The 26,623-nt window shown below is 43.2% G+C and overlaps 1 protein-coding gene across 1 annotated transcript in view; it reads left to right on the top strand.

The window, feature by feature from the left end:
- The window catches only part of LOC133369397 (ATP-binding cassette sub-family C member 12-like), an 81,691-nt gene that overhangs the window by 42,852 nt on the left and 12,216 nt on the right, over positions 1-26,623 (top strand). Inside the window, exons 21-26 of the mRNA XM_061594671.1 lie at positions 3,548-3,774; positions 5,723-5,860; positions 8,333-8,519; positions 15,678-15,767; positions 19,263-19,452; positions 21,170-21,329. Of these exons, the coding sequence (XP_061450655.1) occupies positions 3,548-3,774; positions 5,723-5,860; positions 8,333-8,519; positions 15,678-15,767; positions 19,263-19,452; positions 21,170-21,329 (992 nt within the window). The remainder of the gene's footprint in view (positions 1-3,547; positions 3,775-5,722; positions 5,861-8,332; positions 8,520-15,677; positions 15,768-19,262; positions 19,453-21,169; positions 21,330-26,623) is intronic.

Below are 26,623 nucleotides of genomic sequence, written 5' to 3'. Positions count from 1 at the left end.
TTTAAATGTATGATGTGGATGTGACCTACCTAGCAAGTATGAAAGACACTTTCAGAGAGGTGTTGCATTCTATTGTGCAATTCAGCGGTGGAGCAAAAGTTACAAATACATGGTAAATAGGAGATCTGGATTTTGGCAGAATTTAGGATCAGCTTAAAGCCGCAAATTTTCACAGAGTTTCGGGACTAACTCAACAGGATATGTATATGTGTTTGTGTGTTGAAGAACCCTTTAGTTATTACTCAGCACAAGTACTCTGGTACTTGTGTCATGTACTGAAGAGTCCTTGCATGCACACACACACCCTAAAGTGTCCTACTTTATATATGACAGCCCTCTATTTGAAGGGCAATCAAAGGAACAGTCTTCTGTTTGACCGAATCCTCTGTCTAAATAGCTGTCAGAGGACAGTCCTCTTGTTGAAGGAGCCCTGTCCAGTCTAAGAATGGTTTAAAGACAGGGGACCCCAAGAGATGAAAGCAGGAGGGGTCTTGAAGCTGCCCATCCACAATTAGCCCCTAGATAGGAGACTGAGCAGGTTTCCTGGTCACAGTCTTCCCTACTGTGAGTTGTATTTGATTCCATTTATACTATAGCAATTATTTCTAAATGTGCATCTATCCAATAAAAAAGGATGTGCAGTTTTTATGTAGAACGGCATTTTTGGTAATGCATTACTTCTTTTTTTCCCTAAGTGTCATTGCTCACAGGGGGAGAGAGGGAAATTCTTTACAGGACTGGGCTTTCTTTAGCAGACAGGTTAGGCCAAAGCATCTCAAAGTGGGGTAAGACCAGTGGTGGCTGGTGTCCATTTGGACTGGTAGGGCAGAAGATAGAGAGGACAACAGTAGCTGAAGCTAGAGATATGAAAGCCAGGAAAAAAAACAGAAAAATTCAGGGGGAAACCCCATTTTCCCCCCCACCTTTGTTTTTGGTATATATATATTTTAAAAAGCGAATTACATTTGTAATTATTGTATGAATAAACTATACTTTCAATATGTCAAACATGATAATTTAACATGATACTTTGGATCTGAAAAAGGTGCTGAAAAACCCCAAATATTGAATATTTTTCGATTTCCCCCTAATTTTTGTGTTTTTTTTCTGGGAGGGAAAAAAAACAAGAAACGCTCCCAACCCATGGCTTCAAAATTTCTGGAAATTGTACTTCTTTAGTTGGAGCCAGAGCCAATGACAGGTGGAGCCAACTAAATCTAGTTTTGTCCCCATCTTCCTCCACCCTGCTGAGTTCTACAAAGGCAACCCTGAGACTAAAGAGGAGGAAGCTGATATGCAGTGCCATTCCCTGGACATGTTGTAAGTAACAAGGCAGGGAGGTGGTGGAGCAGTGCCCCACTTGCCCTAATGGACCAGCCTCCACTGGGCAAGGCAATTGCAAGTTCAAGAGGCAAGTGGTGGTCAGTTCTGAACACACAGTCCGGGGGTATAACTGATGATTGGATGGCCAGAGCTGAAGAAGCATGAGTGGGAAATCCATAGAGGTCCTTGGTGTGGTAGTGGATGTGTCAACCCCCCAACCAGTGCCAACAACTCTGGATGCATCTGCATGGAATGTGTCCTTGAATTGGGACAATGCCTCTTGCACGTCTAGATGGAAGACAGGGCAATGTCTGTGATGGCTCCTTGCCATTACCAGGAAATCTAGCGTAGGGATGGAAAGATCTGTTAATTTCGGGTCTCTCCGTTTCTCATTTTTCCAATCTCAAATTCAGTTATCCACATTTCTGCAGCAATTTGTGGATTTTTTTTTTTTTAGAAAAACCTCATGGAAATTCTCCAGCATTTTAGTGCAAAATTCTCCTAAGAAACACATTTTTGTCGGCAGTTTTAACTGATGTGCACATTTTTGCAAGCCATTTCTCATCATATAAGGCATTTTTGTATGTTATTTGCACTCATACATTCATTTTATGCAATTTCCCCTAATATAGGCATTTTTGTAAACATCGGTTGGTTGGCGAACTGCGTCACAAAATCTGAGTAAGTGTGAATTTTGAAGGATGGCTGTATTTTGGTTCTCATATTGTTTTTGGAAAGTGTGAATTTGATAGATTCGGCTTGAAATGTGAACTGATTCAAAATTCTCACCCACCCCTAGTCTAGAGAGAGGGACAGTGGGCATCATAAATGGTGAAATCTTGGTCGCATGCTTTTAACATGTGTTCACTGCTAAAAAAAAAGTTGGCATCCAGATGCTCTGATGAGCTCTCTGTAGACCCCGTCAACCGCCTGACCATAACAACGGTTAATGCTGGGCCTAGACAAAGACCCACTGAAGTTACTTGGGCCAAGGTAGCCAATGACTTTCCAATGCACTGGAGTGGTTTAAGGCACAAAACTTGAGCTAGAGAATTAGTGTTCCCATGGAAGGTCTGTGATTTGAATCTATTGGTGGCTGATAAATGTGGACAATTTGACATTTGGAATTAGTTTTTTTTTTCCCTCTCAGGTCAAGTAAACTGAAAAACCTCTGCCTTCCAGTGGAGTGTCTGGCTTAAACGCTGTTGGTCAAGTCAGGTGGTGCTGTGTACGCTTGCTCTCCTTTGCAGTCTGGGTTGTGTAGATCAGGAGTGGGGGACCTTTTACAGCCTGAGGGCCACATTCTCTCATGAGGAACCTTCTGGGGGGGCACATGTCTGAGGTGGGTGGAGCTGGAGACAAAAAAGTGGATTGATGGATAGATGTGACTCTTTCTTTTGTACAATGGTCTCCATTCCAGCCACATACAACCCCCCCCAGATGTTTCTACATTCACACCCAGCTCTCTTTAGCCTCCCTCCAGGCATGCAGGAGGCATTATTCCAGTTCAAGGATGCATTCCAACCAAGCAAAAGCACTCAAGAAGGGTGTGGAGCAGGGCTAGTGAGGTGTGTGACCTGGGAGGGGAGAGTCCTGAGGGCCTGACAGAGAGTCCCAGAGGGACACATCTGGCCCCTGGGCTTGAGGTTTTCCACCCTTGGTGTAGATCACTGTTCTTCAACCTTGAGTCCCCAGATGTTGATGGACTACATCATCCGTGGTCATTGGCTAAACTGGCTCAGGTTGATGGGAGCTGCATTCTGACATCTGGGGACCCAAGGTCGAAGAGCAGTGATATAGATTGTTAAAGGGGTGGGAAGGATGCTCACGGCTGGTCGGGCCTCTGAACCAAATTGTTGTTCCATCATTTTTCTGCTTTGCCAAAGTAGGGATGTACCTTTTTGAAACCCTTCCCCTTTAAAGCAGAATTCGTTATTCCCATTATTGTAATTCCAGTGCTGTCATTCTCATGTGCATGGATGCTTTTTTTCTAAAATTATGGCTACAATGAGAAATCAAACTAAAATCCATGCTTATTCTTCTTGAAAGACCCCCCTCTGTTCCCCGCACAAAAAACAACAGCTCATTGTTGTAGTTCTGCCACAGCTCAGATTAAGCCAGTATACTGTCTGACATCCCAGTCACTGAGAGCTGCAAAAGACACGTCTGCCATGGCAATTTTGTTGTTGTTAGCATTTCCTCCCCCCCCCCACTTTATCTACAGATCTTACAGAGCCCAATGCGTTTCTTTGATACGACTCCCACTGGCAGAGTAATGAACCGCTTTTCTAAAGATATGGATGAATTGGATGTGCGGCTTCCGTTTCACGCTGAGAATTTTCTGCAGCAGTTTTTCATGGTGCTCTCAATCATTTTCATCATCGCCATTGTGTTTCCTTACCTCCTAATTGGAGTGGCTCTCCTAATGATTATTTTCATTCTACTCTTCCAGTAAGTTGGAGGTTCTGTTTCTATAAAACATTTGCTTCTTTTTCCAAACTTTTTTTTAAAAAACAACAACCCCGCAGTGTTTATTCAATCTGGGTGCAACTATCCATGCATGACTCTATATGTGCCTGATGTGCATAATCCAGCCTCTCAGCAGTTCACATGCCAGTGTAAATTCACAAGCCGATAACTGATGCATACCGGCTGGGAATCTCTTGAGGCCCTGCTCTGTGCAGTCCGATGTGAGGTGGACAGCTACATAATACAGGGCCTTCTCTGTGGTGGCTCCTCAACTCTGGAGAGGTAGGGCTATAGCTCAGTGGTAGAGCAGAGGGTCGCAGTTTCAGTCCCTGGCATCTCCAAGTAGGACTGGGAGAGTCTAGGGAGCAGCTGCCAGTCAGTGTAGATGATGCTGGGCAAGAGGGACCAATGGTCTGACTCAGTATAAGGCAGCTTGCTATGTGCCTATGTTCCTATGGATGCCTCTTCTATTTGCCTGGCCTCCCTTTTAATGGGGTTTAGACTGCAGGGGAAAATTTTGATTATTTCAATGGGCAGCATTAGGGCTGGTGAATAATGGTTGTTCTCATGCTCTCATGGGCTGATTGACTGGATGAAATTGTTTTGATACTGCCTTTCCATTTTGTTTCCAAAATACCCTAAGTGTCTCAAATCAAAAACATATGAAATGATAATATTAAAACAACGGCGATGAGACCATAACAGCAGATCCACATGCCTAAGGTGGGTGGAACTAGAGGCAAAGTGGGTGGGCAATGGATGTGATTCTTACCATTGTACAACAGGCTGCACTCCAGCTATACAGTCTGGTGCCTACACGCACATGCCTCTCCATCCTGGCAAACAAGAGAAATTATCACATCATTGGAAGCAAGAGACACATCTCAGATTGGCAAAAGCATTCAGGGAACGTACACAGCAAGGCTGGCAATAGAGAGATAAAGAAGCCTGGACGACTACATCACAAAATGTCCCCTAAAGCACCACCACTCTCAGTTTGACTTTAGAAGCCAAGAAGCCCAAAGACTGCAGGAGAGGGTACCTGTTCTACTTCAGCAAAAAGGACCCTTTGAAGGTGTCTAATCCTACCCTTCCCTCTCCCCCAGTCCTAGAGCTGTGACTTTGTAGCCCCTGTTTTCATGCACACAAGCTCTTTAGGACACACATTTCATGTTGGGCTGCTCTAATTTCTGAAATACCGCTTCCATCTCCACAGCCTCCCTCAAGTGTTAAACTTGGCAAAGGGGGCTCTCTTGATAGTTTCACCATCTTCAGAAATGTGAAAATGGCGGTCCGGGACAGGGCTTTCTCTGTGGTGTCCCTTAAATTGTGGTACTTCTTCCCCAAAAAGATATGTCTAGCATCTTTGTTGTATAGCTTCTGCCTTATTACCCTGGCCTTCATTCATTCATTTGTTCATTCGTTCATTCATTTATATATATATACAAGCCCTAGTCCTAGTCCAACACTCTCACCACTACACAACTCTGGATGTAGTCTACACACACTCTCTTTGACAGATAACGTATGTTTGGGGACCCACTTTTTTTTGTTTTATTTGGCCTACGCTGTGCTGATTTTGTTTGGAACTTTTTACTTGGTTTTTAGAATTGTATGATTATATTATTGTAACCCACCTTGAGAACTTATGGGGAAGGGCAGGTAAGACATAGGAAATTAAATAAAACTGGCCAAAGGCTGGATCCTATACTTACTTTACTAGGAGTAAGCCCCATTAAATTCAGTGGGACTTCCTTTTGAGTTGACATGCGTGGATTGCACTGTAAAACACCTCTTCGAGATAGGGGGATAACTTATTTCAAGTTTTTAAATCCAGAAAACTCATTAAGGACTGAGGGGGAAGGGATTCAAAGTCCACTTCCAAAGCCAAGATCTAACTACATGCCATCTGACCTGTGTTTCATTGCAGGGTTTTCCAGAGCACCATCCGAGAGCTAAAACGCTTTGAAAACCTCAGCAAGTCTCCATGGTATTCTATGATTGTGTCTACTATCCCAGGCCTCAGTACCATCCATGCCTACAATAAGAAAGAAACCTATATCAATCAGTAAGTTGCCTGGTCCGTGAGTCACAATTTTTCTCTCTCGGTCACTCAGACTGGGTGGATAAAGCTGTGTGTTGTTATTCTTCCCTTGACCACCGATCCTGCAGGTTTGGCACCTGCCGGGCCATTGATGAAGCCACAGCATTATTGTGCTTCATAAGCAATGGAGACCCCGCGGCTTTTCATTTGCAGAAAATGACAAGCCGTGGGGAAGCTCCTGGATTGCGCCACCAGTTCTTAGAATTGTCTCAAAGAGATCATTATGTGTGCAGCCGAATGGTATCCCCGCTGGAGCCCTTTATATTCCAAAGCATTAAGCTATAGTTAGGACTTGGTTTTATAATGGCAAGAATTCAACACGTCCATGAGATTTCTATCGGTTCCTTTGTAATCTGGAGTCTAGCTGGGGAAACAGGGTACCAAGCAAACTGCTTCCAAATCCTTTCTTTCCTGCGCTGGTGGAATTTACTGAATGGGTCCACAGAGAACAGAGGGTTCAGAGAGGATTCAGCTCTTATCTACTGAAGTGGGCTGGCAAAATCCTCATACTCAGGGGCTGGAGTAAGGTGGGGGCAGGGATAGAAGGACCTGTCAATTTCACTTCTCTCAGTTTCTCATTTTTCCAATCTTAAATTCATTTCCCCACATTTCTGCAGCAATTTTCTATTTCTTTAAAAAAAAATCCTCATGAAAATTCTTCAGCATTCTAGTGTGCATTTCTCCTAATATACATATTTTTGTCTGCAATTTTGACTAATGCACACATTTTTGCATACCATTTCTCCTAAAATAATGCATTTCTGTATGTTATTTTCACCGGTATATTCATTTTTGTGCACACTTTCCCCTAGTACATACTTTTTTGTAAATATTGCTTGGTTAGAAAAATGCATCACAAAATTCAGATAAGTGCAAATTTGGAAGGATAGTTGTGTTTTGGTTCTAATATTGTTTCAGAAACTGTGAATTTGATAAATTTGGCTTTAAATGCGAACTAAATCAAATTTCTCCCCCATCCCTAGGTGGGGGTTGGAGGGGTCTCAATTGATGGCTATGTTCTATGGCCACTGTTGGAGGCACTTTGGGAATCACAAGTGGGAAGAGTACTGTTCCACTTAGATCCCACTTGTGGACATCTGGTTGGCCACGGTTACACAGGATACTGGACTAGGTGGGCCTTTGGGGCTGAACCAGCAACTCATGGAGGATAAGACTACCAGTGGCTACTAGTCCCAGTGGCTGTATACTTCCTTCAGTAGCAGAGGCAATGTGTTTCTGAATACCAATTGCTGGGGATCATGAGTGGAAGAGTACTCTTGTGCTTGGGTCCTGCTTGCAGGCTTGCCATGGGCATCTGGTTGGACACTGCGAGAACAGGATGCTTGACAAGATGGGCCTTTGACTTGATCCAGCAGGACTCTTCTATGTGTTGTGGAAAACCACAACACAGTGGTTCTCCAGTGGGCACTAGGACACCCCCAAGCGGTTAGTGTGTTCCATCAGACAGGAAAGAGTCAACACTCTGAAAGAAGCTCTCCTATGCCCCTCCCCCGGAGTTCATGAGACAAATGTACCAGAAGTAAATCTTACTGTCTGGATCTTCTCCATTCAACCAGGGATGGAGCTGAACTAGAGAGAGGAAGGTAAAACATATGACCTACCCCCCCGATGTTCAGTGAGTGCCAGCTCTAGATTCTTTGGAAGACTCATAAGCAAGATGCCCTTAGTGGACACCTCCCCTTGCCACCATGCTAGACCTAATCCCCAACCAGGGCTGGTCCAAGAATTTTTGCCCTCTGAGGCAAAGGACACTATGGTCCCCACCACACATTCTCTTGCATTCCCTGTAGAAAAGCTGGCTGGGCCGGCAAATGAATCTTACTTCAACACCTCTACCATACCTGAGGGCAGTAGGCTAGCTTAGGAAGTGCAGGGCAGGTTGCATGCAGGCTCAGTACCAGCAGCCAGCCAGGCCAGGCAGTGGCCAAGGGCCCAGGGATCAGAATGGCCCCTTATAGGACCACCCTGCCATGCATTCACTTACCCCCTGGCCCAGGTGGGGTTGTGCAGAAACCAAATTTGACTCCTATTCAGAGCTGCAACCAAGCCACCTACTTTCATCTTCCTGCCTGGTGCCTTCCCTGGGCTCCGAGAAAGGGTTGCTTTATGCCAGTTCCTTCCCCAGCCCTGTCATTCACCCCCCATCTTTCTGGGCAAAGAAGAAGAACTTATCAAATGGTCTCCTTTTGCAACATATATGTATCCATAACCTCTGTTTCGCCCTCCTCCACATTTTACACAATGCCCTCAAAAGAAAGTCATCAAACGAAACATTTGAATGGACTGAAATCCTGCCATGCAAGCTTTGATCAAGACAAACACAGTTTAATTTTAGCCAGAGAGTGTGCCTGGGGTTGTGCCCTCAAACTGCCTTGAGGTGACTACTATAAAGTCCATCTTTGTTTTTCGTTTCAGTTTTAAAATGTTGAATGATGAAAGCTCCAGCCATTTCGTCCTGTTTAACTATGCACTGCGGTGGTTTGCAGTGAGGACAGACATCCTCACGAACACCATGACGTTGATTGTGGCTCTCTTTGTTGTCCTCAGCCCTTCTTCCATCAGTGCTGCAGAAAAAGGCTTGGCTTTATCTTACACTATCCAGGTAAAAGATCTGAAGCCCAAATCCCTGAATAAATCATGCTTCATTTTCACACACTCCAGATTGGAGCTAAAGTGGCCCATCACTCAAGCAGGGATGGGCGAATCTGTCCATTCGGGTTTCTGATTCTCATTTTTCCAATCTCAAGTTCAGTTCTCTACCTTTCCACATCAGTTTGCATTAAAAAAAAGTCCTCATGAAAATTCATCAGCATTTTCGTTGAATTTCTCCTAATATACACAGTTTTGTATGCAGTTTTGCCTAATGTACACATTTTGGCAAAGCAACTCCCCCTAATATAATGCACTTTTGTTTATTATTTCCAATAATGTATATGCATTTTATGCCTGCTTTATCCTAGTATATGCATTTTTGTAAACTTTAATTGTCTTGAGAACTGCATTGCAAAATTCGGAGAAGTGCAAATTTCAAAGGGTGGCTGCATTTCAGTTTGCATATTGTTTTTGGAAAGTGCAAATTAGGTAGGTTCATCTTTAAATGAAAATTGAATTGGATTTGTTGTTGTTGTTGTTAGCCATATGAATAGAGGCCCAAGCGGTGGCCCTTGGTGAAAGTATCCACCCTCCATCTGTATCTCTTTCACAGACATGGAACATATTGCCTCCCTCTATTTGTTTACCAGCTGCTGTGTTCCTAATTGGTAAAGTGCATCCTTCAAATATATCTGGTCGAGTGCTTGGCAATCTAACCACTTTTGCTAATAGCAAGTGAAGCTTGAAAGAAATGCTGTCAGTTATGGGGAGCTAGTTTGTCGCTCTTCCAAAATGTACAGATTTATGGTATCCTCTTGTCACTGTTCATCAGGCAATTGTGCTTCCATGTACTTTCTGGAGTCTTCAGCAACCATTAAAAGTGTGAAATGGAGGCATCTGTTAGTAAGCACACAGTGGATCCATGCTCAGGGAGATGTAGGCAACTGGGGATTGTTACACGTGTATGCTCACTGCTTGTCCTTCTGTGCTTTGAAATGGGCCATCATTTCACATTCTGTGGTGTCCGTTGCTGGAAAAACACTGGTCTATACACAGCTTGGCAATTGTGAATTGGACCTGAGTCAGTGTATCAGAAGATACATATCTGGAGACAGTGGAGGCTGGTCCATTAGGACAAATGGGGTAGTGCCCCACCAACCTCAGTGTACTCTCAGCCTGCTTCATCTGCCTGCCTTCTTACAAACAGTTCAGGGTACAGCTGTCAATTTCCTCCTCCTTACTCTCAGTGTTGCTTTTCCAGAAGTCAGAGGAAGTTGGGGACAAAACTAGAATAAGTTGGTTTTGCTTGTCATTGGCTCTGATTTCACCTATTGTTGGTCACCCTCCCTTCCGTCTTACCATCCTCAATGGGCATCAGCTACTGGGCATCAGCCACCAAGTCAGACCAAGTCAGACTAGATGGTTCATCTATCCCAGTGTTGCTTACTCTGACTGTGACTCAATCAGAGTTCCTCAGGGACCTAGACAGAGGTCTTTCACATCATCTGCTATCTGATTCTTTGTGAACTGAAGATGCCAGGATTTGAACCTTGAACCTACTACATGCAAAGGATGTGCTCTGTCACTGAGGGATATGGCACCTTATCTTTTCCTAATTCAATTATTTGGAAGAATCAGCAAAAATTACTGAGTCTCAATTTGGGTTAGAAACAGGAAAATGTGTGTTTATTTACAGAATCAACATGGCAGGCAGCATGTAAAAATGGCTTTGCAGCCTGAAGCATCAACTGCAATTTTTTTACAGAAGAGTAAAAAGGTTTTATCCGGACCACTTGGGGCTATGATAGGTATAGAAATAGGCAGATTTGGGGAGACCTGTGGTGACCATATAAGGAGCAGGGAGTGATGCTAGTGGGGATCTGGTGGGCTGATCTGGAGGCCTTAATGCACCAATGCAAAAGATACAAGTTTGGACCATGTGAAGGGAGAAGGTTAGAGAGGAAATGGAGGAAATATAGAGAAAAGGAAGCGGTGAAATGCCATTAATCACCTGTCCTAAGGAGAGGTGAGAAAAGGTTCAAGCTTCCTAAAGTTTTACCATGATTCAAGGATACAGGGTCAAGGCTATGTAGCAGGGCTTTCTAAGCACAGGTCTTGTGAATGCCCAAGTCTAAATGTCTGCAGGCTGTGTCTAGCTATTGTGCTTTCTTCAGGATTTCACTGATACAAGTATCCTGATGAATAATCAGGACCTTCAAAAACAGAGAAACTTTCCATATACGAAAACGCTGGCCTTGTGCCCCTTATGTTTCCTGACTAACCCAAGGAAAATTAACAAACATGGAAAAGAGGTGAGGAAATGAGATGGAAGAGGTGAGGGAAGGGGAGCTTGTTAAAGTGGTGCTGTCTGCTCTTGTCAAGGCTACATGAAATCAAGCAGACTTCAGAAAAAATGTAGAGCCACCTGAGTGAGGAGGGGACTGCGTAAGACAGATTTGTGGAACAGCCTTCACAGAAAAGACAGAACAAAATTGTGCTTTGGGAATATACTGTTAAAGACCTGACTTTCTGAGGGCAGGGGACATCTGAGACACACAGTTTATTATTTATTTATTTATTTGATTTGATTTCTATACTGCCCTTTCTGCCAGTAGGAGCCCAGGGCGTCAAACAAAAGCACAAAAAATGCTTTAAAACATCATAAAAACAGGCTTTAAAATATATTACAAGCAACCTTAAAAACATATTAAAACAAAACAGCTTTAAAAACATACAGTATTTTTTTCTTTAAAAAAAAAGCATTTAAAGCATCTTTTTTTAAAAAAAGCTTTAGAAGCATATTAAAAAGTAACTCCGACACAGCTACAGGCAGTTGGCTATGAATAGTCAGGTTGGTGTGGAAGAGGGGATGCTCTGAAACAACAGACACATTTGTTGAGTGCCTTCAGGTACCACAATACAACTCTACCGCTTCAGACTGATTATGTCTGAAGGGGCAAAGGTGAGGGGCAAGAGCCAATCAGGACAATGTGTCCGAAGTCCTTACCATAGTTGGACTTGAGTGACAAATGTATCCTGCATGGGAAACTCAGCTGAAGGTGTTTAACCTTCAGAAATGCAAATGGCTATTAAACTACTAGTGAGGCAGTGCCAGTCAGAAGGAGGCTTTTGTTGTTGCCAGGGCTAATGAAGTCCAAATAGAAGCTTCTGCTTTTGTTGGCGGTTGGCAAATGATCAGTTACATAATTAGGTGTTAGCATAAATCCAGAGTTCTTACACCTCTCAATCCCATGAGTACAAATAATCTCCTTTCAATGAAATCAGCCAAGGTTTGCTGCCTCTGTGCACTTGCAGTGAGGCTGCATTCATTGCACATTCATATGTCGAGCAAAACAAAAGGAATCACATCATTCCAGGGCATGTAGAGAGTAGGTATGGAGGAGAATTTGATTCAATTCACATTCAAAGCCAAATCTATCAGCTTCATACTTTCCAAAACAATATGAGAACCAAAGCACGACCATCCTTTGAAATTCACACTTATCCGAATTTTGCAATCCTGATCTCCAACCAACCAATGTTTACAAAAATCCATATATAAAGGTAAAGTAACATATTAGGGGAAAGTAACATACCAAAATAGTAGAAGAGATTGCTTGCAAAAATATATACCCTAGTCAAAATTGCATACAAAAATGTGTTTAGTTGGAGAAATTCACACGAAAATGCTTACGGATTTTCTTGAGGATTTTTTTTTAAAAAATGACAATTTGCTGCAGAAATGTAGATAACTGAATTTAAGACTGCAAAACTGATCTTTCTGTCCTTAGTAGAGATTGGCACCTAAACTGAGCACCTTGGAAACAATGTATCTCCTCCCACACACACATATATATACACACACACTTTTCAGCAGTATCTGTGCATTTGGATTGATTCTGTATGTAAATGATGGTTAAATGTTTATAACCACTGTAGAAACCATCATAATGGTTGGATGAGTGTGTGCTTATTTCCTGGAGCAAGCGACACTGGTGTGAGAGGTGGCCATGTTAATCTTCTCCAAGTTACTGCTTTTTACAGAATAATCTGAGTAGTCTAGCCATGGAGGGGCATCTTTCACACCCTTCAGGAACCTGGATGAATTGACTCTCAAGAAAGGAGGGCTGAACGTAACATAACATAAGAACATAAGAGCCCTGCTGGGTCAGGTCAATGGTCCATCTAGTCCAACATCCTGTTCTCACAGTGGCCAGCCACATGCCTATGGGAAGCCCACAAGGAGGAGCTGAACGCAACAGCATTCAGAGACATACTCTGAAACACAGAGCCATGTAAAACACAAGTAAAACACAGCGATGATGGCTTATGGCAGGGGAGAGCTTCGAGGACAATACAGAGAGGCCTGGAGGGTCTCATTTGGCCCCCGAGCCACAGGTTCCCCACCCCTGATGTAAAATGAGATTCTGCAAAGATGCAATTGGCACACAGACCAACTAGCTTAGGCTGCAATCCAAACTACTCGGAAGTAAACTCCATTGGGCTCAATGGGGCGTACTCTCGGGTAAGTGTGTATTGGATTGCAGCCTTAATTTGTAAGCTCATGAGCACAACTTTGTTAATTTTAGCCCCTTCCTCTTGATGAAACGGAAACAACCAGCCATTACAAGCGGTCCACGGAGAAACATTTTTGGGAAGCACTGCTATGCGCATTACGTGCAGTGTATAGCAGGGGGAAGTCCCACTGAAGCAAGTTTATTTCTGAGTAGATATAAGAACATAAAAAGAGACCTTCTGAATCAGGCCAGTAGTCCATCTAGTCCAGCATCCTGTTCTCACAGTGGCCAACCAGTTACCCATGGGGAATCTGCAAGCAGGACCTGAGGACAAGAGCACTCCCCCCTCCTGCAACTGGTTTCCAGCAACTGGTATTTGGAAGCCTGTTGTCTCCCCCTATGGAGGCAGGGCATAGTCATCATGGCTAGTAGTCAGTGATAGCCTTTTCAGTCATACATTTGTCTGACCCTCTTTTAAAGCCGTCCAAGTTGGCAGCTACTGCTGCCTCTTGAGGGAGCCAATTGCATAGTTTAACTACATGCTGTGTGAAGCCTTTCTTTTATCTGTCCTGAATCTTCCAACATTCAGCGCCGTTGGATGCCCACGAGTTAGTGTCATGAGAGAGAGAGAGAAAAGCTTTTCTCTATCCACTTTCTCCATGCCATGCATAAATTTTATACACTGAAGACAGGGGTTCATTGGAAGGCCTGCAATCGGTGACCTTCCGTTTCTTTTCTTTTTTAAAGTCTTTCAAGTTCTACAAGACCTACCTTGAGGCAAGGGAATGCAACGGAATATTTCTGCTGCCATTTTAACCGTGCATGGAGATCAATACGTTGTTTTCTTAAGTCATGCGAAGCATCTGTATTTGAAACACTCATGGAAATGGTTTCCCCCCTCTCTCCCCATCCTTAACCTTTACACTCTCACACAAGCGATGGAAATACATTTCCATTGGTAATGGATCTCTCAGAGGCAACAAATGGTTGCATGTATTTGTTGGCTTAGCCTTTTCCTTGCCCTGTCACAGAATCGCCATTCTTGACATTTAAGCTTCTGTATATTGTGAACACACGGAGCCATCTGTTATCATCACAGGATTAATGATGTGTCACTCAAGTATATACTTTATAAACATTAATACAGAGGGGGGGAGGCAGATCTAGCTTAAAGCAGTACTATTTCCCTTTAAGTGCGAAGAATTTTTATTTTTATTTTGGTCATGGTTAATTACAAGTCCCTTTTATTTAACTGGTTTTCCGAAAGGACGGCTCTTTCCTAGGAGTCAGCAGAGATACTAGCAAAGGCCCCTCAAGTCAAATTGTGATAGGTATAGGTATAGGTATTTTCTAGGCCTAGAGTCTGAAATTGCCTCAGGAGTTTATCATTCGGGAGTGTAGCTCTTGGGTATGTGAGTCATTTTCTTCTCCTTAATCCATCTGCCCTCCACTCTTTTTGTTTTGAATATTTCCTTCACTTTGCTTTGCAGGTGTGTTGCTGTTGTTATAAATAATAATATTTATTAGTAGCTTTTTTAAAAAAATGAACTTAAAGTGACTTACAGACATTAAAAACAGAGATAAAAACAAAAGCAAAGCAACCCAAAATACCCACAAAATGCATCAAAAGCAAAATCCCTTGTCTCTCAGCCTAACCTACCTCACAGGATTATTGTGAGGATAAAATCAGGAGGGGGGACTATGTTTGCATGCCATTTTGAGCTCTTTGGAGGAAAGGTGGAATATAAATGTAATAATAAATGAATAAAATAAATCCCTATCTGACTATAAATATGCAGAGGATTAAGCTCTCAAGGTCTGAGTGTATAAACATGTTTTTTACCTAGTGGCTAAAAACAGATAGTGATGGCACCAGGCGGACCTCCCTGGGGAAAGCATTCCACAAATTGGGGGGGGCACCACTAAGAAGCCCCATTCTCATGTCATCACCTCCCTCAGAGAAGGGCCTCAGGGGGAGAGGCAGTCCTTGAGGTATTGGGAATCTGAGCCACAAAATGTGTTATAGGTCAAAAATAGCACTTTGAATTTGGCCTGGAAACTAGTTGGTTGCCATATATGAAAGTAAATGAAGAGAGGCTTCTAGGGAGCCAACGTCAGATAAGCAGTGCGTTGTGTGATTATGAGTAAATGCACACATGTGGGAATGACACACAAGGTCCTGTCCTTTGTATACCGCCCTGAGATCCTTAAGGATGAAGAGGCAGGATGAAAATATTTTAACAAAATCAGTCATAAGCCTACTTTACCTGTAAAGCATAAGATCAAATTAATCCACACTCTTTACTTGGAGGCATTTAGATGATGCAGCTACAGAATGCTGTGTTATCAATATTTTATTCATTCATAAGATTTCTACCCTGCCTTTCTGAGGTTTACATAAACAGAAGCATGTGAGCTGGGAATGTCTCTTGTCTGAAACCTTGGAGAGCTGCTGCCAGTCAGTGTAGACACTACTGAGCTAGATGGACCGCTGGTCTTACTTGGTATAAGGCAGATTCCTCTGTGTGTGAGAGGGTTAAAACATCAGTATATCCTCCAGCAATTGTAATGAACAGAGCTGAATTCTTTCCGCTGTCCTATTTTGTAAAACTTCCTAATCTTCTTCCCTCTTTCCCCCCCCCTTCTCATAGCTAAGTGGACTTCTTCAAGTGTGTGTGAGAACAGGATCCGAGACAGAAGCCAGGTTTACTAATGTTGAGCAGATTCTGGAATATATCACGGTAAGAAACAGCCCTGACAAGAGAGTTTCAAGTGATTTTTTGGCGTTCTAATGTGATGGAACTTGAGAAGACCAAGCACCTGTCCTTTGAAAGACCACCCCAAGATATTTAACAGATAGCATTTGCTCCAGTTTATTCCCATCAAGTGATGAGTTATGAACTTGCTTGAATCTGCAAAATACTATTATTTTTGTTTTGTCGTGATTCATAGACAGCTGCTCATTTCTGCATAATAAACTAAACTCCAGTGTGGTATAGTGGTTAAGATGTTGGAGTATAACCTGGGAGACCAGGGTTTGAATCCCCACATAGCCATGAAGCTCACTGGGTGATCTTGGGCCAGTCACTGCCTCTCAGCCTCATGAAAACCCTATTCATAGGGTCGCCATAAGTCGGAATCGACTTGAAGGCAGTACATTTACATTTATCAATCTGCATAAGCCTGCCTGGGTATTAGAAATCAAAATTGCATCTTCTACATAAAGGAGGATTGACAGCTTCCGGTTCTAATATGATGGAGATCCCCACATTTCTCTTATCCACCCATGCTGCAGTGCTGTCAATGCAGCATTATGAGGGTTGCTGAGGGTGAAGTCAGAACAAAGTACCGTTTTTAACATTAATTACAGCACCTGAGATTGTGGATCCAGTTTCCCGACACATATTGACTTTGTCTTAGTCTACACATACAACAAAATGAGAAGGTTGGATTCTAAGATGGTCGGAACGGTCTGGCCCACTTCAGACTGCAAGTGGGAGGTGCCATTTTTGAATGCTCCTCTGTACTAATAACTCCCTGCAAATAGAAAACCAGCAAAGCAGACAAAGGGATGGGCTAGAACTTTGCTCCCCAATATATTAGGGTTTTTTTTATGTACTGGGAGATTCTACATGTGGGAACATTGAAAAATGGCACCTACAGTCTGAAGTGGCACAGTCCACTCTGCTGAGTTGAGTTTCCTGGGCTGCCCCACCAAACTCAGACTGCCTTCAGCCATCCCCCACCTGTCTGCCTTCTTACTTTCAACCAGTCCAGGTGGTGGAACAGCCTGTCATTGACTCTGGCTCCATTTACTGCTGGTCTCCCTGGCTGACCGCCGTACCAGTCCCATTGGGTACCCGCCACCACTGGACTCTACTAGCTCATGATTCTACCACATCATGCTGCTGCATGTGTAGCCCAGGCCTTAAACCAGGGGTGGGAAACCTCAGGCCCAGGGGCCAAATGCAGCTCTCCAATCCTCTCTCTCTGGCCATTGGGACTCTCCTCAGGCCACCCCCTCCCAAGCCACACCCACCACTTGGTCTGCTTTGCACCCTCCTTGAGTGCTTTTGTCTGGCTGGACTGTGTCCTTGAACTCTCGCTTGTCTGGATGGAGGATGGGGAGTGTAGCCTGCTGTACAAAGGTAAAATTTACATTCATTGCTTTGCCTACTTTTGCCTCTGGCCCCGCTCACCACTGTCGTCAGTGGCCCCTGGAAGGTTGCCAAGAAGGGAATGTGGCCCTCAAGCTGAAAAAGGCTCCCCAATCCTGCTTTAAACACACACATTCATGTGAGATAAATGCTGGGTCAAATGGTACTGCCATGCACCTCCAGTGGTGCGTCAGGTGGGCCACTTGCTTTAAAACATAAATTGAAACAGCGTATATCACATATAATAATAGCGATCTCCATTTTATCAGGACTGGTCCTTATGTAGTCAAAACAGTACCCCGCCCAGAAAAGAGAGGTGCTGTCAGCAGACTCAGACGGACCCTGAAGGTTGGAAAAGTACACACACAAAAAGTTAGGAAACCCTCCTCCAAGACAGCATCCCTCTCCCCACAAAATCTGGCCCCATAAGGACTGAGCATGCTCAGCAGCCAAGGAACACTAACTATATTGAAGGGGGCGAGGAAGAAACAGAAAACTGAAGGGGAGGAAGACTGAAAGGTGGCTGGAAGGCTGAGTGGTAGTGCTTCACACTCCAAAATTGCTTTGTTTGTTTTGCAAAGCTCTGTTGTGTTTATACAGAGACGCATTTATCTGCATTTATGGTGCAGTTTTATGTGTTCATCCTTCATTTTAAGCCCACTCAAAAGTGACAGATATTTCAAAAACAGTGCTCTGGGGATGGAAGAGGGGTTTGTGAGTGATGTCACAGGCAGTGGACTAGACAGCTGAGGGCATCCTTTGCCAGCTTTCCCCAAGACCCTCTGGAGCTTTGCAGAACTTGCCCCAGGACATGAACATGTACATGTGCATTTAGGCTAAGCAGCAAAGGCTCTTTCAAGCAATGTTCTTTACATTTAAAAGGCTATGCCTGTCTTCACTGTGCATCCAGCATAAGAACTATAAGGCATTGTCTAAGCTGGGGGGGGGGCTTTTTCAACCTAAGGGCTACATTCCCTTGTGGACAATCTTCTGGGGTCGCATTCCAGGTGTGGGTTGGGCCAAGAAGCAAAAGTGGGCCAGGTCAGAGGGAAAAGATGGGTGGAGCAATGGATCTGGACTCTTACCCTTGGACCACAGGCTGCATTGGAGCCACATCCAATAGAGGTTTCTCCACACACACTAGGGGTGGGATCCATTGGCTGGTGCCGGCTCGAAAGCATTCTGTTGACCTAACAGGCCGGTATTCATTTGAGTTCATTCTTTGTCCAAAGGCTGTTGCTTTTACCGATCCTTCCCCCCCCCCGCAAATAAATAAATAAATAAATGTTTTCAAAGGAAGTATTGATAAATCAAAGGAAATATCAATAAAATGATCAATATCAATATTTTTAGTTGCCGTTTATATATCTATATCTATATCTATCTATCTATATAGGTGCAGAAAATCGCTACATAAAAATCTGATATGCAGCAATAGAGAATAAACTAATTATTGGAAAATTCGGTACCAAATCTGAATTGGGTGGAATTCTAGCACATCCCTCTCTCTCTCTCTCTCTCTCTCTCTCTCTCTCTCTCTCTCCATCTAGGCAAGCATCACAGGTCAATGACACATTTCCGCCAGCCAAAATCAGTTGAGGAGGATGCACATCAGATCTGGGGAGGAGTGTGCGTCCTGGGAAGAAGTTGTTGCCTGGGTGGGGCAGTCTAGGGCAGCCTTCCCCAACCAGTGTGCCTCCAGATGTTGTTGGACCACAACTCCCATCAGCCTCAGCCAGCATTGCCAATGGTCAGGAAAGATGGGAATTGTGGTCCAACAACATCTGGAGGCACACTGGTTGGGAAAGGCTGGTCTAGGGGATGGATAGAGAGGGCTGCATTTACCCCCTGGGCCTGCAGTTTTCTATCCCAGCTCTAAGCAGTGCCATAACTGCCACCCTGGACTCCTTCTGGGAGGAAGGGCAGGAAATAAATAAATAAATAACCAACCGATACTGTGCTTGCTATGATGGTCAGTTATGGATATCTTTGGACCTCTTAAAAGAAACACCTCAGTGCATGATTAAAGTTATTGTGACAGAAGATGAATACCATCTCTCCTGGCCTTCTTTCTTCTAGAAATGTGTCCCCGAAGCAACAGAGGGTGCAACCGTTGTCAGCCCTCCCCCCAACTGGCCTGATAAGGGTGAAATTACATTTAAGAACTATCAGATGAAATACCAAGAAAACAGCCCTGTGGTGCTCCATGACATAAATATGAATTTTCACGGCAAAGAAAAAATTGGGATCGTTGGCAGGACAGGCTCTGGTAATGCTCCTTTGTTTCAATTCTGCTGATTTCTTTATTTCGTGGCTAGAGAAATGCCCGTCATTGTGATTGGCAGGGAATGTGGGCAGAAGGAGGGCTTCTGTATTGCTGAGGCCCTGGGTGAGTATATACCAGCACATTGTTCACCATTGGATCCTGGTCAATGTCGGCCAAGCTGTCTCCTATCAGCGATGCAGGGCAGAAGTTTTGCCCCGGTGCAATGTTGTCTGTAAGTACTTCTTTTGCAAGTAAATGGGTGCATTCCAATACAACATTTGCAATGGAGCTAAACCTGTCTTCTCTGCCCCCTCCCTTGATGGGTCAAATTCATTCATTCATCATTTTATTTGTATGCCGCCTTTCCATAAAAATTGTGCTCAGAGCAGCTTACAACAAGGGGAACATAAATACATCTCAAAAACAACAATTGCAAAAACAATTTACTTAGTTACAAAAAAAAATAAAACAGTAAGAGAACAGCAAATCTAACAGCAAACAAAAACAACTTTTCAATATTTTGAACATAGCAAGATTACATCTGTGTTGAGTGGATTTCACCCCTTTTAGGCATGTCCCGGATTGCAAGCCATTGACTCTGTCCTGTAGAATCCAATGGGAGTCACTTAGAAGATGTCTCTATTTGCATAGCCCCACCTCTTCATTTATATAGCTCAACCCTGAGTTCCATTTCTGGAATCTTTGGGACACACGTTTGATAAAATATTTGGCTTTTAAGAGGCTGAGCAAGAGACAGGCTCTTTGAAATAGCTTATTATATATTATGTGGTATGAAACTGAATCTATCAGACACCCAACCAACCATTTCCTATAAGGTGGCTATTTAGTTATATATGCCATTAGGGGCTGGGAAGAAATTAATTTGGTTCACATTTTAATGTGAATTTACTAAATTTGCACTTCCCAAGCCAATATGCAAACTGAAACACAGCTCTCCTTTTGAAACGGGCACTTCTCCAAATTTTGTGATTTAGTCTTCCAACGAAGAATGTGTTTAAAAAAGTGCATATTAGTGAAATGTCAATCTGAAAATGTGTATATTAGTGAAAATAACTTACAAAAATGCATTCCTTGCAAATTACAACCACTAGGCAAAATTATGTACAAAAAATGCCTATCAGGAGAAATGTGCATTAGAAAATGCATACGGATTCTCATGCAGACTTTTTTTAAAAAAATATGCAAATGTGCAGAAATGAGGTGCACAGAACATAAAATCTGAAAAATGAGAAATAGAGAGAAACTGAAATTGGCAGACTCATCCATATCTACATACCATATGACCCTGCCTAAAATCTAAAATTTAGATCTAAGGTCATGCTCCTGAGCACACAAGTGAAATTGGTTAGGGAGAGGGGCCTTTTCGGTGGTGACCCTGCAATTGTGGTACTTTATTCAAGTCAAAATTTGCTTGGCACCTTCAGTCTTGGCATTAAAAAAACTTTAAAACTTTTATTTATTATTCTTGCCTTTCCTTAAGAGAATCTTGGTGATCTAATTCAGCATCTCTCATGAATCTATTCATCTATATTGACTCAGTGCTTCATACTCTACCTGAGATTCTATTGTTCTTATTCAGCTATATGCACCACTTTGTCAGGGTGTAGCCCCGGATATCATCACCCTCAACATTTGACTTGGGAACCTTCCCAGTAGAATCAAAACTCACTTGTTACAAAATGTGCCGTTCTTCTTGCAGGAAAATCTTCCTTAGGTGTTGCCCTCTTCAGACTAGTGGAACCAACTGCTGGCACCATCCTCATTGACAATGTCGATATCTGCACAATTAGTTTGGAATCTCTAAGGATGAAGCTGTCGGTCATTCCTCAAGATCCTGTTCTGTTTGTAGGTACAGTAAGGTATCTGTTGTCACAATTATCCGTTAACCTTTTCCTGCAAAAGTGAAATCTAACCACTAATACTAGATTCAAAATTGTTCTGTAAGGGAAGGGGGAGCGTCACCTTTGCTTGCCCTTATTGCAGATGGCTCAGGTGACAACCCAGAACAGTTCACCCACAGGCCAACAATGGCAGGTGGATGGGGCAATCCACCTGTCAATCACATGACATCACAATGATACCATGTGATTGGCATGTGGGTTGCCTTGCCCACCTGTCAGAATCCCAACATCGGAGGTTGAAAGGGGGAGTGCGGGGCAGGCTTTGCGATCCTCCCCGTGCTTCACCTTTGCACCCCCAATGTCAGAGGTGAAGCCCTTTACGTTCCTCCTTCTCCTTTGCACCCCCAGTTTTGGAGGAGAAGGGGGCAGGATTACCAAAGGGGTTTCAAAGCCTCCCCATATGCCTCCTTTCTGCCTCCTATGTGGCCGGATGAAAGGAGCAACATGGAGTGGCTTTAAAGGGTAGAGCTCCTTGAGCAAGATTGCCAGGAATGTGCCTTGCACAATCAGAAGCCCACCTGAAGCGCCGGATTGTTCCTTTGAAACCAGCCTTTATTCACCCCCCCATATATATCATGCATGACATCAAGTGTAGGGTGGGCGGGCGTGGCTTCCCCAAAATGGTCTCATGGGCTTAAATGGGGGAGGCCAGGTGGGCTACATTTGACCTGTCGGCCAGAGGTTCTCCACCCCCTGCCACAGAGGTAGAAAAAGAGGAGAGTGACACAGAGCCTGAACTTCTGCTATAGAAATCAAAAGCCCACCATTAGCCATAGTTCTCTATTGGCCCTACTGTGGCTGTTGCAGCATCTCCATAGTGAAAACACCACCTACTTTGCACTGAGCTAGAATGGAAAACCACTTCACTTTCATAAATATCTGAATGCTTACGTTTGTATTTTCTTGCCCATAAGTCACAACAAAAAGAAAAATACACACATACACATACACACACAAACAACATTGTGCAAAGTCAAACAAATATGCTTTTATAAGAAGCAACCCGCCCACCCCTACAAAAAAAATCCTTTCAGGCATCGGGACACATAACCGGCAAACACAATTCAACGATGCTCCAGTGAAGAGCAGGTCCTGCCCAAGTACTTTTATTTAGAAGAAAGATCCACAGAGCTCATTTCCTAGTGAATGGGTTTCAGACTACAGTATCGTGATGGACTCAGGCGGATAACTTCTGAGTCAATGTGCATAGGATGGCAGTATAAGTTTCTCTTTTGCCAAGGCAAAGAAAGCTACGTGCTCCATTTTGGAACTGTCAACATTTCCATGTAAATAGTTTAATGGGTGGTATTCAATGCTAGCCCTGCTCAGAGTAGACCCACTGAACTTATTGGACAACACTAATCTTAGGTTCTTTAATTTCAATGGGTCTACTCTGAGTATAACTTAGTTGGCTACCTCCCAATGTGTTGTTGAGTTAATCAAGAGTTAAAAGCATGGATGGAAGAGGGGAGAGAGAGATAGTAAGGCTGGCCTCCTGGCAAATGAGGAGATCTTCCACAGTGGCCACTCCACATGTATAATGAGCTGGATTGGACATTATAGTTACTCCATATGATGTGATGGGGTGAGCAAGAGCATACCTTCCCTCTCTAGCCAGCCAGCAAGTCTTGTCTTGTTTCCGGCATCTCAGAGATCCATTCATGGTTATAATATGTAACAGCACATACATCCAGAATAGCCAGTGTGGTAACCTTAGGTTCTGAGCCATGGCTGAGTGGTAGATAAGGATGGGTGAGAATTCTGCTGAATTCAGATTTAGCACCAAATTTTTCAATTCTCCGCATATTTTCCATCTTTGCAGAGCAATCCTGTTTGCTTCAAACTTCAGTAGCTTTCTCCCAACACCAGATTTTTCCCCTTGAATATTCCCTCAAATATATCGTTCTTTTACTCACAGCACAGCAGTTCAGCTCTCTCTCTCTGTCTGCCACCCTCTTCAATCGAATTATCCAAGCTTCAAGCAAGGAGGAAGCAAGCCAACCCTATAATAGCCTATAATAGTGAAGGAGGAAGAGGCAAATACACTTTCCTTTCAATAATTCCTTTAAAACTACTGATAGTTTTTTTCAAAATTATAATTTCTTTCAAAATATTGATGTTGTTGTTATGTGCCTTCAAGTCAATTATGACTTATGGCGACCCTATGAATCAGTGACCTCCAAGAGCATCTGTCGTGAACCGCCCTATTCAGATCTTGTAAGTTCAGGTCTGTGGCTTCCTTTATGGAATCAATCCATCTCTTGCTTGGCCTTCCTCTTTTTCTACTCCCTTCTGTTTTCCCCAACATTATTGTCTTTTCTAGTGAACCGTGTCTTCACACGATGTGTCCAAAGTATGATAACCTCAGTTTCATCATTTTAGCTTCTAGTGACAGTTCTGGTTTAATTTGTTCTAATTTGTTTATTTGTATCAGATTTGTATCAATATTAATATTGATATTTTCGGGGAGGGGAAAAATCAGACCAGTAAAAGCAATGGATAGAAAAGAACAAACTTGAATTGATACTGTCTATTGGGTTGATGGAATGCTTTTGAAGTGGCACTGGCCAACAGATCCTATCCCTACTAGTAGAGCACCTGCTTTGCATGCAGAAGGTTCCAGGTTCACTCCCTGGCATCTCCAGGTCAGGCTAGGAGAGAACCCTGCCTGAAACCCTGGATAGCCGCTGCCAGTCAGTGTAGACAATATTGAGCTAGATGGTCTGAGCTGGTATAAGGTGACTTCCTATGTGCCTATGATCCTTAAAGAAACCCATTTAAAAATGTGCATGGGGGGTTGGGAAAAAAGTGGAGTCGGAAACAACAAGGAATTGCATGGCACTATTTGCTTAGTTTTGGGAAAGCCAGAGCTCAGTGGTGGAACATCTGCTTTGCATGCAGAAGGTCCCAGGCTCAATCTTCAGCACTTCTAGGTAGGGCTGGGATTGTACCCTGAGTCTGAAACCTTGTAGAGGTGATGGCAGTCAATGGGTGATGTTCAATGCTAGGCCTACTCAGAATTAATGGGCATGGCCAACTTAGGTTTATTAATTTCAGTGGGTCTACTCTGTGTAGGACTTCATGGAATACACCCCAGTGTCAACAATATTGAGCTAGAAGGACCAATGGTCTGACTTGGTATCAGACAGCTTCCTTTATTACTGTGTTCCTAGATGTTGTTGATCTGCAGTTCTCATTGTTCCTAGCCATTGGCTGTGCTGACTAAGGCCAGTGGGAATTGTAGTCCTACAACAGCTGAAGGACACCATATTGTTTATCCCTGGCACGCATACATAGGACCAGACTGCATTGTCAATTCTCCAATTTTATCTGTGATTTTGGTGGCAGAATTAAATCCTAGGCATAATGGATTTCATCCATGCATGCCATACTTAAATGGTGCACAATACAACATTGTGCTGGGAGGGGCGGGATATAAATAATAAACAAATAAATAAATAAATAAAATAATGCTTCAGGCATCAGCGGACAGGTGGGCCAGATGGGCCAAGAGGGAAGGCTTTTGGTCTTGCTGTTGGAAGTGGGGCAGAAGCAACTCCTGTTTGGGTTCTTTTGTTTGTATATTCCAGAAGGAAGATAGAGGTAGGGTCCTCTAGATGGCTAGACTTGCCTACCTTTACCTGTGCTGTTCTCAACCTGACTTCCTTCAGATGTATATTGATATGCTCAGGGAAGCTTATCTGCCCCTCCTTCCTTTGTCTTCTTCTTTGTCCAAAGACAGAGGAGACATCTTTGTCTTTGTTCTCTCTCCTGAGCCATGAGGGCAATACCCAAGTCTGGGCATTGCACCTCCAACTTAGTTAGAACTAGGTATGCCTTTCCTATCTACTATGTATTTCTATAAATAAAGTAGCTTTTCTTATTTTATTGAGTCTTAAGTCTCAGTGATCTAAATGAAGGGTAAAAGCCTGCTACTTAGGTAAATACACATACTGGCACACACACAGCTCAGGCCGCTGAGGATCTCTGCATATATACATATTTCCATAACACTGTGCACCAGATGATCTGGTAGATACATCATCTGACTGATCCAGTGCCTAGGTTCATAAGGCCTGTTCCTAAACCAGCCATCCAATGTGAAGTACTAATGCATATCATATTAACAATGCTATTGCAGTGCTTATATAGGTTCCCACAGCAATCTACACCTCCCCACAAACGTGCAAGCCTTCCAAAGATCTGGTGACACCTTCCCACTCTTTAAAGCTATGACACAAACCTGCACTAATATTAAATCATGTTTGCTGATGTGAATGGTTAGAAGATCAAGACCTATGGGAAAAAATTCCCTCCTAAAAGCCTTTGTGGCTTAATTTCAGTGGTGAAGGGAAGATACAAGGCATTCGTTGGTAAACATAATTAGCTTTTTATATTGCACTATAAATGTGCATAATCCTTTACAAAAGGGAATGAAATAGATCTTTCCTGAAATTATATACACACAAGAAAGTTTAAAATTCTCCGCTTCCTGTTATTTCCCCCCGTGCCTTCTAGAAATTGCAAGTACAATTGCCCATAAATGGTTTCCAAGTAAACCCCACTGAAGCTAATGAGGAATGTGAAAAAAGCAGGATTGTCCTTAGGGTTGTTAGTGAAGACGTTTCCCTACAAACAAGTCTCTGGTGTCTTTGTGTGGGCCAGTTTAACATCAACATAAACAGCCTATGGGATTTTCTCTGCTATCTAGTTTGATTGCCAATAGTCTGGGCACTGGTTTGGAAACCTGTGCTGAAACCTGATGCAGACGGAGGTCTGACTGTGACCAAGAACCCTGTATAACTTGATGTGTTTTAGCTGGCTCCAAGCAACTTCATGGATCAAAAGCATCAAAGAGTCTTATGGCACCTTAAAGACAGACAAATGTATTGTGGCATAAGCTTTTGTAGACTACAGTCCCCTTCATCAAATGCATTAAGTATTATCCTGAGTAGCAGGTGTGTGTGTGAGAGAGAGAGGGAAAGAGGATTGTAAACTGTGAGGTCAGAAGAAAATGAAATGTAGAAGTGCACAGTCAGTGATAATTACCTTATTAACAGTACCTATTCACACACACATACAAACCACCCCAAAATGATTGATCTCACAGATATTGGTTAGCCAATTAACACATGGAGTATAATAAAAACACATCGTGCCCATCCAGTCCCCAAGTGATGTCACTGAGCCTCTTGATGTTTTGCAATTCAGTGGTTTTACACTGTTGTTTTTTGCTGCAAGAGCCTAACGTA

Source organism: Rhineura floridana, chromosome 13 (assembly GCF_030035675.1).
Source record: "Rhineura floridana isolate rRhiFlo1 chromosome 13, rRhiFlo1.hap2, whole genome shotgun sequence".
Taxonomy (NCBI): Eukaryota; Metazoa; Chordata; class Lepidosauria; order Squamata; family Rhineuridae; genus Rhineura; species Rhineura floridana.
This window is presented reverse-complemented; position numbering and strand designations above follow the sequence as displayed.